Source organism: Rana temporaria, chromosome 5 (assembly GCF_905171775.1).
Source record: "Rana temporaria chromosome 5, aRanTem1.1, whole genome shotgun sequence".
Lineage (NCBI taxonomy): Eukaryota > Metazoa > Chordata > Amphibia > Anura > Ranidae > Rana > Rana temporaria.
In genome coordinates, this window is record NC_053493.1 from 412,515,465 (window position 1) to 412,530,143 (window position 14,679).

At 47.4% G+C, this 14,679-nt stretch overlaps 1 protein-coding gene across 18 annotated transcripts in view; it reads right to left on the reverse strand.

The window, feature by feature from the left end:
* The window catches only part of SCRIB (scribble planar cell polarity protein), a 265,308-nt gene that overhangs the window by 57,929 nt on the left and 192,700 nt on the right, over positions 1–14,679 (reverse strand). For 16 of the 18 annotated variants that reach the window (XM_040355076.1, XM_040355064.1, XM_040355062.1 and 13 more), the window contains 3 exons: positions 8,158–8,520; positions 3,859–3,933; positions 3,365–3,412 (listed from right to left, as the gene is read on the reverse strand). In XM_040355076.1, coding sequence (XP_040211010.1) covers positions 3,365–3,412; positions 3,859–3,933; positions 8,158–8,520 — 486 coding nt within the window. The remainder of the gene's footprint in view (positions 1–3,364; positions 3,413–3,858; positions 3,934–8,157; positions 8,521–14,679) is intronic. The other 2 variants (XM_040355077.1, XM_040355065.1) reach the window with 2 other exon arrangements.

Consider the following 14,679-nt stretch of genomic DNA (forward strand, 5'->3'; position numbering starts at 1 on the left):
GAGGAGAGGAGGTGTGTGCCCTTCCTCCAATCAGAAATGTTCTCTATCTTGGCTGTATGCCCAGACATCACACTCTGTTAACCGGGAAGAGAAAATCTCCAAACAAAGATCTGAACTTTCTAAACAGTATATAAATGTGAAGACAGCAGATATACATGTAAAACCTATGTAGGGAGATTTGGTTCATCTGTGGCTGTTCACTTCACTGGGTGTATGGAAGTTTTACATCCACTTTAAGATGAAGAAAAAAAATGCACTGGACTGCACCAAAAACTTGCATGCAGAAAAGCATCTGGAACACATCCGGACTGCGTTTCTATGATGTGAACGGGGACTTAAAGAAGCCATAAACCCCCAATAATTATTCTTTGTAGGTGTCCCGAAAAACAAGCACTTATTCACAACACAGCTTGAACTATTTAGAAGGATTTCTTCGCTCAGATTTTCACAAGTGTGAAAATAATCCGGCAGCATTTTGTAGGGGCCGATTCATAAAGATGTCTGACAATTTTCCCCATTCATCATCGTCAGTCATTTAGGTGGGCATTATGTGCAATTTTCAGATCCCCCCCCGCCCCACAATCTTTACCTGGTTTTTAAGGAAAGGGGAGGTCGGCACTCAGGATGACATCCAAAATAGCAGTCCTTTATTAAATACATGTACAGAGCTGTAAAACACCCTACGCGTTTCGGACGTTAGTGTCTCTCTCCCCCCCAAGGTTCTGTTCTTGGACCTCTCCTATTTTCAATCTACACCTAATCCCTGGGCCAGCTTATAGCCTCCCACAGCTTCCAATACCATCTCTACGCTGACAACACTCAAATCTATTTCTCTGCCCCTCAACTCGCTCCTTCATTCTCCTCACGTATCACCAATTTACTATCAGATATATCAGTTTGGATGTCACACCACTTCCTCAAACTTAATCTATTCAAAACTGAACTCATCATTTTTCCTCCCCCACCTGCCTCTTCCCCTGATCTCTCTGTCAAAATTGATGGCACAACTATCGACCCATCCCCACATGCCAAGGTCCTAGGAGTAGTCCTGGACTCTGAACTGTCCTTTAAAGTGGTTGTATAACCTCAATAATTTTTTTTTCTTTTACACCTGAAAGGCAAAAGGCATAATGAGCTAGTAGGCATCGCCTACTAGCTCATTATGAAATACTTACCTTGGAACGAGGTGTAGAGAACTTACCTGGTCCACGCCGAGCGAGATGTCATCTTGCCTCGGCGTGTCTTCCGGGTATCGCCGCTCCAGCGCTGTGATTGGCTGGAGCGGCGATGTCGTCACTCCCAAGCATGCGCGCGGGAGACTTCATTCCGGCAAGGTCCGGCAGCTGCTGGCCCTTTAGCCGAGGATCCATGCTGCGCATGCGCCGCTGCAATTAGCGGCGCATTGCGAGGGGAATATTTCCTAAACCTGTAAGGTTTAGGAGATATTTTTTATACCTACAGGTAAGCCTTAATATAGGCTTACCTGTAGGGTAAAAGTGGTAGTAAAGAGTTTACTACCACTTTAAGCCTCACCTCCAATCACTGTCCAAATCTTGCCGCCTCAACCTCCGCAACATCTCCAAAATACGCCCCTTTCTAACCAATGACAAAACAAAACTCTTAATTCACTCCCTGGTCATCTCTCGCCTCGATTACTGCAACTCCCTCATTGGCTTACCTCTACATAGTCTATCCCCCCTTCAGTCCATCATGAATGCTGCTGCCAGACTCATCCACTTTACCAACCACTCTGCTACTCCTCTCTGTCAATCCCTCCACTGGCTTCCGCTCGCCCATCTAATTAAATTCAAAATACTAACTACCTACAAAGCCATCCACAACTCTGCCCCCAGCTACATCACTGACCTAGTCTCTAAATACCAACCTAATCGTTCTCTTCGTTCTTTTCAAGACCTCCTTACTCTCTAGCCCTCTCATCCCCTCCACCCATGCTCATCTCCAGGACTTTTCCAGAGCCTCTCCAAGCCTATGGAACTCCTTACCCCAATCTGTCCGTCTATCTCCTTCTCTATTAGCTTTTAGAGGATTCCTAAAAAAAAAAAAAAATCCTTTTCAGTGAAGCCCATCCTACCCACACCTAACAACTGTGTTTTCATTTTGTCCACCTGATCATCCCCCACAGCTACTACACTTTGTCCCACCTGACCCTCCCTTCTAGACTACAAGCTCTAACGAGCAAGGTCCTCTGATCCCTCCTGTATTGAATTGTATTGTAACTGTAGTGTCTGCCCTGATGTTGTAAAGCGCTGCTCAAACTGTTTGCACTATATAAATCCTCTATAATAATAATAATAATAGTAATAATAATAATAATAATAGTCATGACTAAGGCCTTGGCCATGACTAAGGACTTATGCCGCGTACACACGGTCCTTTTTCGGCATTAAAAAAACAAAAAATTCGAACATGCTGCATTTTTTAACGTCGTTTTTTAAAATGTAGTTTTTCGTGTTGTAAAAAATGGTCATGTGTGGTCTAAAACTACGTTTTAAACCCGCGCATGCTCAGAAGCAAGTTATGAGACGGGAGCGCTCGTTCTGGTAAAACTACCGTTCATAATCACGCTGTAACAGACAGTAAAAGACGCGCTTTTCTAACAAGGAATCAGCTAAAAGCAGCCCAAAGGCGAATAGAACTTCCCCTTCAGAGTGCCGTCGTACGTGTTGTACGTCACCACGCTTTGTTCATCATTTTTCAAAAACGATGGTGTGTGGGCAACGTAGTTTTTAATGATGAAGTTGGAAAAACTTCGTTTTTTGGACATGCTGAAAAACGTCTTTTTTTTCATGCCGAAAAACGACCGTGTGTACGCGGCATTAGTCAAGGCAATGACTAAGGACTAACGTCCAAAACGCGTAGGATGTTATACAGCTCTGTACATGTATTTAATAAAAGGAATACTATTTCGGATGTCATCCTGAGTGCCGACCACCCCTTTCCTTATTCTGGTACGTTGGGAGGTGTCAGCAGCCTCAAGGTCTAAGCAGCCAGGGCGGAGCTTTTAAGTGGGAAGGTTGCAGCGCCATCTATGCACTTGTTTTCCTTATTCGACTTTTTGCCCCAAATTTTCAAAAAGGATTTATTTTTATTTATTTTTTTATTACGATTTTTTTTTTCCAGAATGAGAATCTTCTAGGGGAAATTTTGCACCAGATGCAGCTAAAAGCATCTGTTCAGGTGATCTTTATAAATAGGCCCCATACAGGAAGGACAGATTAGTTGGTCCGATGAACCCACAACCAGGCCTGACGCATGCAGGTCACATGACCCCGTCCAGTACAGCGATGCCCGGTTAAAGTTGCAGCACCCCCTTTGGAAGCGGGAAGAGCAAGGTAAAACTTACAAATCGCGTCTCCCTGCCAGCGGGAGGACAGGACCTAGGAGGGAATGCCTGACACACAGAACAGAATCAGGAGATGTGGCATGTACACACACAGGAATATTCTATAACCAGTCACTGAAAGGCCTCCCTTCACATGGGGGCGCTACAGCGTACACTCGTGCGGGGGGGCCATGTTTGACGGTGCTTCCCCCATGCAGGTAGTCCCATTTCAATTGAGGTTCAGCGGCTGCACAGACACAGTTGCTGCTCCCAGTTTGACAGCCGCGCGCTGGTGCAAGGCCCCAAAGCACCCAGTCTGCGTTTGGGGCCCGAGCACAGCCATCAAACTCGATGCAACGGCCGTGTCTGTGCAGCTGCTGCATCCCAAATGAAATTATGGTATTGCCTGCATGGGAGAAGCATAAAACGCATGTGCAAAACACGGCCCTCCCACGGGTGTATGCTAGGTGTGCAGACAATTAAAAACACAATTGAGAAAACATTCCGACTCTCACCTTCGAACCGCTGGGGCTACAGGGGGAACTGGGAACGTCCCTTATATTTCCAGTTGTGTAATCTCCAGAAGGGGTCTGTAAAGCATAAAAACACACAGGTGAGACTGGGAAAGGTGCGACACCGACAGGAACGTCTCAGGCGGAGCAGAGAGAACACAGAAGCTCCCGGCTGTCAGATCTCCTCCAATGAATGTCAATCATGGAGGCTCAGCATCACATTTGGGCGTTACCTATGCAAATACAGTCTGCCTAGGAACGCCCACGCCTCCTGACACCCACCCATTCAGGCATTTGCATAACATTTCAAGAGCCAGCCCACTGTTTGCATCAGTGCTGAGGGCTATTGATAAATGCAAGGGTAGAGTGCAGTGATGTATGAAGTACATCCCCTTGCTGGCCCCTCCCACAGCCATGATCTGCCTGCATTACATACAAAGTACAGCCCCCTTTTGGCCCCTCCCACCAGCCATGATCTGCCTGCATTGCATTGAAAGTACAGCCCCTTTTGGTCCCTCCCACCAGCCATGATCTGCCTGCATTGCATAGAAAGTACAGCCCCTTTCTGGCCCCTCCCACCAGCCATGATCTGCCTGCATTGCATAGAAAGTACAGCCCCTTTCTGGCCCCTCCCACCAGCCATGATCTGCCTGCATTGCATAGAAAATACAGCCCGTTGCTGGCCCCTCCCACCAGCCATGATCTGCCTGCATTGCATAGAAAGTATGGCCCCTCCCACCAGCCATGACCTGCATTGCATAGAAAGTACATCCCCTTGCTGGACCCTCCCACCAGCCATGATCTGCCTGCATTACATAGAAAGTACAGCCCCTTTTTGGCCCCTCCCACCAGCCATGATCTGCCTGCATTGCATAGAAAGCACAGCCCCTTTCCTGGCCCGTCCCACCAGCCATGATCTGCCTGCATTGCATAGAAAGCACAGCCCCTTTCCTGGCCCGTCCCACCAGCCATGATCTGCCTGCATTGCATAGAAAGCGCAGCCCCTTTCCTGGCCCTTCCCACCAGCCACGATCTGCCTGCATTGCATAGAAAGTACAACCCCTTTTTGGCCCCTCCCACCAGCCATGACCTGGCTGCATTACATACAAAGTACAGCCCCTTTCTGGCCCCTCCCACCAGCCATGATCTGCCTGCATTGTATAGAAGATACAGTATGTATGTAGAAAACAGAGTTTTATGTAAATATTTTATTATTGTGGCAATGGGGAGGGGGAGAGGAAAGGGCCAAAGAGACAAAATATAAGCAGATTAACCACTATAGCCCCGGAAGGTTTACCCCCCCCCCCCCCCATTAATAACCAGGCCATTTTTTGCAATATGGCACTGCGTTTCGTTTTTTTATACTTTACGCTATAAAACATATCTAAAGGAAAAAAAATATGTATTCATCAATTTAGGCCAATATGTATTCTGCTACATATTTTTTCCCAATAAGAGTAGATTGATTGGGTTGCGCAACATTTATAGCGTCTACAAAAAATGTGATATATTTATAGAATTGTATTTATTTTTTACCAGTAATGGCGGCGATCAGCAATTTTTAGCATGACAGCGACATTGTGGTGAACAAATCGGACACTGACACTTTTTGGGAACCAATGACATCAATACAGTGATCAGTGCTAAAAAAAAAAAAAAAAAAACGCACTGTCACTGTACTAAGAACAGTGGCAGGGAAGAGGTTAACATCAGGGGCGATCAACGGGTTAAGTGTGTCCCTAAGGGGTGCCTTCTAACTGTGTGGGGCGGGGTAAGTATTTCATCTTTGATCTGGTGTCTCTAGACTAAACAAGAATGTAACCCTGGCAGGGCAAGGGGTATTGCAAGGGTGGATTATTTAAATGTTCCTGCAATTGGGCTTTAAACGTAACTTGACATTTGAAATCCCAGAGTAATGGAGTAATGGAGTATATAGTACTCTAGTCCTTCACAATAAGCATAAAAATCCTGAATGGAAATAGAATGGAATAGGACTCCCCACTGGTCTACATGTGTGATTTCCTACAAAAAGCTTTCCATTCCAGTATCCCCCTCCTCCCCCCACCTTACACCAACACACTGAACAGCTGAGCTCCACCTGCTGCAATGCGTCATGGCAAGGCCGCAGGGTTCCTCCGACCTCAGGCCTGGGCTCCAATACATTCACCTTCAGATGGTAGGGCCACCCATCAAGTCAGGGGGTGAGTTTCCGACTGAGCTTCACAAGCTGCTGAGATCTATACAGAACAGTGTGCGGGCAGTGAGGCCCTGCTCTCTTAGGGGGGGCAGCAAGGCCCTGCTCTCTTAGGGGGGGCAGCGAGGCCCTGCTCTCTTAGGGGGGGGCAGCGAGGCCCTGCTCTCTTAGGGGGGGGCAGCGAGGCCCTGCTCTCTTAGGGGGGGGGGGGGCAGCGAGGCCCTGCTCTCTTAGGGGGGGGGGGGCAGCGAGGCCCTGCTCTCTTAGGGGGGGGGGGCAGCGAGGCCCTGCTCTCTTAGGGGGGGGGCGAGGCCCTGCTCTCTTAGGGGGGGGGGGCGAGGCCCTGCTCTCTTAGGGGGGGGGGGCGAGGCCCTGCTCTTAGGGGGGGGGGGGCGAGGCCCTGCTCTCTTAGGGGGGGGCAGCGAGGCCCTGCTCTCTTAGGGGGGGGCAGCGAGGCCCTGCTCTCTTAGGGGGGGGCAGCGAGGCCCTGCTCTCTTAGGGGGGGGCAGCGAGGCCCTGCTCTCTTAGGGGGGGGCAGCGAGGCCCTGCTCTCTTAGGGGGGGGCAGCGAGGCCCTGCTCTCTTAGGGGGGGGCAGCGAGGCCCTGCTCTCTTAGGGGGGGGGCAGCGAGGCCCTGCTCTCTTAGGGGGGGGGCAGCGAGGCCCTGCTCTCTTAGGGGGGGGGCAGCGAGGCCCTGCTCTCTTAGGGGGGGGGCAGCGAGGCCCTGCTCTCTTAGGGGGGGCAGCGAGGCCCTGCTCTCTTAGGGGGGGGCAGCGAGGCCCTGCTCTCTTAGGGGGGGGCAGCGAGGCCCTGCTCTCTTAGGGGGGGGGCAGCGAGGCCCTGCTCTCTTAGGGGGGGGCAGCGAGGCCCTGCTCTCTTAGGGGGGGCAGCGAGGCCCTGCTCTCTTAGGGGGGGGGAGCGAGGCCCTGCTCTCTTAGGGGGGGGCAGCGAGGCCCTGCTCTCTTAGGGGGGGGCAGCGAGGCCCTGCTCTCTTAGGGAGGGGCAGCGAGGCCCTGCTCTCTTAGGGGGGGGGCAGCGAGGCCCTGCTCTCTTGGGGGGGGGCAGCGAGGCCCTGCGCTCTAGGGGAAGTGAGGAGTGTTCACTGGCAGCAGCAACAGGTACCCATTGACTATGTCTGTGTGTGAGGACTGCTGCGTCTTACCATCTGGAGAGCGATGACATTGCCAGATCTAACCGTCACACTTGCAGCCCTGTAGAGGAACGATCATCCTAACCCTTCCTGAATTATGGCGATTTCTCCGGGTCATAAAAATCACCCATCACAGCATACAATAATAAATGGTAACAGCACACATCTGAGCACAAGCAGCTCTATCAACAGTAAACATGGTCTATGACGTGAAGACAAATGGCAGCGCGTGCCAAAGCAGGCGTACAGTGAATATTACGGAGCGCAGGACAGCGACAATTTAATAAAAAAAATTAGCATTTCAAGGTTTTTTTTTTACATCCCAAAATTCCATTTACTTTGGCAGCTGCTCCTCCGCATACATGTAACCCTTACCCATAAATCCGCCTTCAGTTTATTTTCTGTCCAGTCACATTCCAATGAATGTACAGAGGTCGGGGTCACCACTACCACGGGGCGACAACGTACTGCGACATGAACTGAGCACTGGACAGTCAGAAACGCGTAGCAGGATTTAGTAACGATGCACACTCTATAGTACAGACCCCATACTTGGACTGCCACCATCCACACAATAGCGCCACCTCTGGTTACTGTGAGAGGGGGTAACAAAATCATGAGCATCCGGAGAGAGCCATACATCACAAAAGTGACAACCACATGCTGGAAACTGTGACAAGGAGCAGAAGCTGGTGGGAAGACATAAGAGGACAAACTGGGCTAGTGTACAAACAGGCAGGCCTCGCGATGGCACGGTACACACGGCACTCTGTAACAGCATGGACCGCCCATGGAACACCGTGCAGAGATCCGTGTGCGGTCAGCGGTCATCCTGCCTGTATGCTAAGCATGTGACAATGCCAGCCGACAAGTGATGTGACATGCTTCATATGTGGGGACAACACGCGTGCATAAAAAATGAAAAAGAAAACCACACACAAAAAAAACGTGTTGCTTGCCTTCTTGCAGGAGTACACATTGGTCTTCAGGACCCCCGACGTGCCGTATCCAGTGGGGGGCCCAGCTAATTTGATTGCGCTGGCCCCCGGCCGCTTCTTGTTAGCCAGTATGAAGGGATTCTCCTTGAAGAGGATGGACTGGCAGTCCACAAGCACCTCCTCCTCCTCCTCCTCTGGCTCCGCCTTACCGGACGGGGTTACAGACTCGCTGGGCACAGCCGCGGGGGCGGGCGCAACGGCCGGGTGTGGAGAGGAAACCGGGAGGGCGGAGAGGCAGGAGGGGCCATTGGCTATGACTGTCGGGACAGGATGGACAAGGGCCACGGGGACAGGAGAGTAGGAAGGGTCCATTTCCAGGGGGAGCTGAAAAGAGCAACAGAGGGGAGAGGAGAGCAAGCGGGGAGGAGGAGGAGGAGGAGGAGGAGGAGGAGGAGGAGGAGGAGGAGGAGGAGGAGGAGGAAGAGGAAGAGGAAGAGGAAGAGGAAGAGGAAGAGGAAGAGGAAGAGGAAGAGGAAGAGGAGGAGGAAGAGGAAGAGAGAAAGAGAGGAAGAGAGGAAGAGAGGAAGAAAGAGAGGAAGAGAGGAAGAGAGGAAGAGAGGAAGAGAGAAAGAGAGAAAGAGAGAAAGAGAGAAAGAGAGAAAGAGAGAAAGAGAGAAAGAGAGAAAGAGAGGGAGAGAGGGAGAGAGGAAGAGAGGAAGAGGAAGAAAGAGGAAGAGGAAGAGGAAGAGGAAGAGAGAAAGAGAGGAAGAGAAAGAGGAAGAGGAAGAGAGAAAGAGAGAAAGAGAGGAAGAGGAAGAGAGGAAGAGGAAGAGAAAGAGAGGAAGAGAGGAAGAGAAAGAACAGAAAGAAGAGAAAGAAGAGGAAGAAGAGGAAGAGGAAGAGAGAAAGAGAGAAAGAGAGGAAGAGAGAAAGAGAGAAAGAGAGAAAGAGAGAAAGAGAGAAAGAGAGAAAGAAAGGAAGAGAAAGAGAGGAAGAGAGAAAGAGAGGAAGAGAGGAAGAGAGAAAGAGAGAGAGAGGAACAGAGGAAGAGAGAAAGAGAGAAAGAAAGAGGAAGAGAGGAAGAGAGGAAGAGAGAAAGAAAGAGGAAGAGAGAAAGAAAGAAAGAGGAAGAGAGGAAGAGAGAAAGAAAGAAAGAGAGAAAGAGAGGAAGAGAGAAAGAGAGGAAGAGAGGAAGAGAGAAAGAGAGAGAGAGGAACAGAGGAAGAGAGAAAGAGAGGAAGAGAGGAAGAGAGGAAGAGAGGAAGAGAGAAAGAAAGAGGAAGAGAGAAAGAAAGAAAGAGGAAGAGAGGAAGAGAGAAAGAAAGAAAGAGGAAGAGAGGAAGAGAGAAAGAGAGAAAGAGAGGAGGAGGAAGAGGAGGAGGAAGAAGAGGAAGAGGAGGAGGAGGGAGACAAAAAATAATAAGGAAAAGGAGGAAACAGAAGAGGAATCTGATCACATTTACTACACAACACAAACCGTGACCAACATTCAGACCCGACTCAATGAGGGACAATTATAAAATATAGACAGACAGGACAATGGGGACATTTTTTCAGCAACACTCTTTTCCAGAAATTGGGCAGTTTATTTAAGGCCTCATGCACACGGGCCATTTAGGTAATTCCTATAATGGAATGTGGCTTGAGTGTCCTCAATAGACATGGCACCTCATCCCAAATAATTGTTAGAACAAGAAGGGGGGATAGGGAATTGGGATTAGAACAGAGCCTAAAAAGTAGAAGTTATATTGTTTTATTACAAAAATATTTATGACATACAAGTACATTCATTCATAGGTGCATAAAAAAACAGTAGCTCAATAATATACTCTTTAATACTGGCCAAGGTATTGACGGCCTACCGAGGTTACAAGTCAATAGTCCCTACATGTTTCGACAAACGGTGGCTTCATCAGGGGTATTAGCAGTAATTAATACATACAATATTGGTTACTACTATTTTCCTTGAAGAAGCCAACGTTTGGCGAAACATGTAGGGACTATTGACTTGTAAACTCAGTAGGCCGTTAATACCTTGGCCAGTATTAAATAGTACATTATTGCTCTACTGTTTTTATGCACCTATGAATGTACTTGTATGTCAAATATTTTTGGAATAAAATATTATAACTTTTTAAAGTGGAGTTCCACCCATAAATATAACATTACATCAGTAGTTTTAAAAAAATTTAAGTCCTTTAAGAATTTTTTTTTTTTTTTTTTAGATGCCTTCAAAGTGTTGTTGCTAGGCAGAATAGTTAATCTTCCCACTTCCTGCACCTAGGTGCTTAATGCTTCCTAACCTACACCGCACAGACTCCTGGGAATGTAGTGGGTGTAACTTTCCAGGAGTCTGTGCACTCCCCAGTCTCGAAGAATCATGTGACTTGGACAGTACAGGTGCTGAAACCTGATCTGAAACCTATTACACTGCTTGTGCAGCACTGAGCATGTGCGAGATCTGCAAGGCTGAAATCCAGGAAGTCATACAGTCTGGCTTCATGATGCCCACACTTAAGATGGCCCCAGTCAATTTCTATTTTATAAAGTGTCTAAATGCTGTAACAACCTAACAAAACGGACCTTAGTTTACAGACTAACTTTACTAGAATACATTAAGCTTGTGTATTACAGGGGTATTTATATATAAAAAGTGAAATTGTGGCCGGAACTCCGCTTTAAGTACCATTTGTAATTTCTACTGTTTAGGCACCGTTATAATGCCAATTCCCTATCCCCCTTCTTGGGCCGTTTAGGTGTTGGAGGAAGGCATAAGTAAGTGCACCGTCCAGCCACATTGCTAGCAACCTGTAAAAAAATATTTTGGATAGCGGAGCTGGCAGAATCATGGCTGGATGGTGCGCCCCTTCCTCCTGCACCTAAACACCGGAGTCTCATGTACCGGGGGCTAAACATCCAGTGTACACGAGGCAATAAGATATTTATTAAGAACCAAATGCTTCCCCCGTTCTTTGCTGGTCCTTATGTTAAAAGCAGCACAACCCGAAATTTTCAGCAGGAAACCCGGAGGTCCCGTTCACACCTGCAAACAATGAAAACTGTGGGCGACAGACAAAATCCAAAAAACGGGAACACAGATGAATGTGATTATGACTGCTGGTAGTCCTTCAAAATGTGCCTAACCTGAGCGATGCTGCAACGCTTTTTTACCCCCCACACAATTCATTTTGAATGGGCCTCCCTGCACTTCAAAACGCACCAAAAGTGGCTCATGTACTAAATTTTGAGCCAATCGTTCTTGACGTTGCGCAGCATAAAATCGTGCCGTGTTTGGGGGTGTCATTAACCGCTTAAGGACCGCCTCCTGCACATTTACGTCGGCAGAATGGCACGGGCGCGCGCCCCGGTCCAAAGCTCCGTGACCGTGGGACCAGCGTACCCGATCGCCGCTGGAGTCCCCGCGATCGGTCCCCGGAGCTGAAGAACGGGGAGAGAGCTGTGTGTAAACACGGCTTCCCCGTTCTTCACTGTGGCGGCGTCATTGATCGTGTGTTCCCTTTTATAGGGATTCACAATCAATAACGTCACACCTACAGCCACACCCCCTACAGTTAGAAACACATATTAGGTCATACATAACCCCTTCAGCGCCCCCTTGTGGTTAACTCCCAAACTGCAACTGTCATTTTCACAGTAAACAATGCAAATTAAATGCATTTTTTGCTGTGAAAATGACAATGGTCCAAAAAATGTGTCAAAATGTGTCAAAAAAGTGTCCGCCATAATGCCGCAGTCACGAAAAAAATCGCTGATCGCCGCCAATAGTAGTAAAAAAAAAAAATATCAATAAAAATGAAATAAAACTATCCCCTATTTTGTAAACGCTATAAATTTTGCGCAAACCAACCGATAAACGCTTATTGCGATTTTTTTTTTACCAAAAATAGGTAGAAGAATACGTATCGGCCTAAACCGAGGAAAAAAAATTTTTTATATATATTTTTGGGGAATATTTATTATAGCAAAAAGTAAAAAATATTGCATTTTTTTCAAAATTGTCGCTCTATTTTTGTTTATAGCGCAAAAAATAAAAACCGCAGAGGTGATCAAATACCACCAAAAGAAAGCTCTATTTGTGGGGAAAAAAGGACGCCAATTTTGTTTGGGAGCCACGTCGCACGACCGCGCAATTGTCAGTTAAAGCGGCGCAGCGCCGAATCGCAAAACCTGGCCGGGTCCTTTAGCTGCCTAAAAGATCCGGGTCTTAAGTGGTTAAGAAATAAAATCACCAGCACCATGGTCCATGTCGGACACTAAACCAAAAAGGTGCCCTCACCGCTAGTCCTGCAAACTTCACCCGTTACCACCCGCTGGCCTGGAAAAGCTGGAGTTAGACTTAACGGTAATTCCTTTTTCTGAGAGTCTTCCAGGACAGCCCATGAGATGTGGGAGGAGCCCTAGGTCTCATGAACTTGTCCTGGAAGACGCTTAGAAAAAAGTCGGTGAAGATTTTCTGGAACCCCCTTGTTTTAGACAGCTGCAAGGAGAAGCGTCCAGCCTCTTCAGAGGTGGTCCGGTCATTCCCCCTCGCATCAGAAAAAACGTGGCCCATTTTTAGGTGCACAAAATTATAGTAGGCGAGGTAGAAAAAAGAAGACACAAGTCCAACCTATGTGTATGATTATATGTCAGTATTACATTGTATATCCCTGTATGTTGTGGTCGTTCAGGTGCTTCTCTAATATTTTTTTTTTTTTTTATTATTGATGCTCCCCACTGAGACCACCGCCTGTGGAAGGGAATTCCACATTCTCGCAGCTTTTACAGTAAAGAACCCTCTACATAGTTTAAGGTTAAACCTCATTTCTTTTCATTTTAGTGAGTGGCAACGTTTTATCCCTATTGCGGGGTCACCAGTACGGTATTTTGTACATTGAAATCATATCCCCTCTCAAGCGTCTCTTCTCCAGAGAGAATAAGTTCAGAGCTCGCAACCTTTCCTCATAACTAATGTCCTCTAGACCCTTTATTAGTTTTGTTGCCCTTCGCTGAACTCTCTCTCTCCAGTTACAGCACCCCCCATCCATGTGGCATTTTTTTTTAACCACTTAAGACCCGGACCAAAATGCAGGTAAAGGACCTTGCCCCTTTTTGCGATTCGGCACTGCGTTGCTTTAACTGACAATTGCGCGGTCGTGTGACGTGGCTCCCAAACAAAATTGGCGTCCTTTTTTTCCCACAAATAGAGCTTTCTTTTGGTGGTATTTGATCACCTCTGCGGTTTTTATTTTTTGCGCTATAAACAAAAATAGAGTGACAGTTTTGAAAAAAAATTCTATATTTTTGAATTTTTTCTACAATAAATATCCCCAAAAATATATAAAAATATATAAAAAAACATGTTTTTTCCTCAGTTTAGGCCGATACGTATTCTTCTACCTATTTTTGGTAAAAATCGCAATAAGCGTTTATCGGTTGGTTTGGGCAAAATGTATAGCGTTTACAAAAAAGGGGATAGTTTTATTGCATTTTTTTATTTTATTTTTTTACTACTAATGGCGGCGATGAGCGATTTTTTTCGTGACTGCGACATTATGGCGGACACATCGGACAATTTTTACACATTTTTGGGACCATTGTCATTTTCACAGCATTTCTACATTTAAATTGCATTGTTTATTGTGAAAATGACAGTTGCAGTTTGGGAGTTAACCACAAGGGGGCGCTGTAGGAGTTATTTTTCACCTAGTGTGTGTTTACAACTGTAGGGGGGTGTGGCTGTAGGTGTGACATCATCGATTGTGTCTCCCTATAAAAGGGATCACTCGATCGATGCAGCCGCCACAGTGAAGCACGGGGAAGCTGTGTTTACATACGGCTCTCCCCGTTCTTCAGCTCCGGGAAGCGATCGCGAGGGTGTGGCTAGAAACGAATAGCCGCGCCCTCATCCCGGATCGCTCCCAGACGATTTCCGACCGCCGCATGTACCCCGGGAGGGGGGGGGGGTCCCGATCGGACCCCCGACCCACGTCTAGGCAGGGACCATCTGCCTGTACGTGTCATCCTGTGGACGTACATGTGGCGGTCGTTAAAGGGGTGGTTCACCCTAAAAACTACTTTTTTTTATTACAATGGCCCCCCACATTACAATACGATTAAGGCTATTATTTTTTTGAAGCTGTACATACCTTTGTACAGCATATTCACCCGTTGCGAGTCCCGCGGGAGTGGGCGTTCCTCACATGTCTGTGATTGACATTTTGACCAAAAACGAGCTCCCCCCCCGTCGCGCAAGCCGCGTCACGGTTGGCGAAAGGAGCCGAACGGCGAGTCGGCGCTATACTGCGCATGCGCATCGCCGTTCGGCTCCTTTCGCCAATCGTAGTTTTTAGGGTGAACCACCCCTTTAAGTGGTTAATTCCTCGATCAATCGTACATTTTTTTGATCAATCAAAAAGTCAGCAGCTGCAGTATTTGTAGCTGCTGGATTTTAATATTTTTTTTTCAGCGCACATCCTCTTTAAATCGAAATTCGTTGATTAATCGATAAAAAAAAAAAAAAAAAAAAAACGATTATCGAAC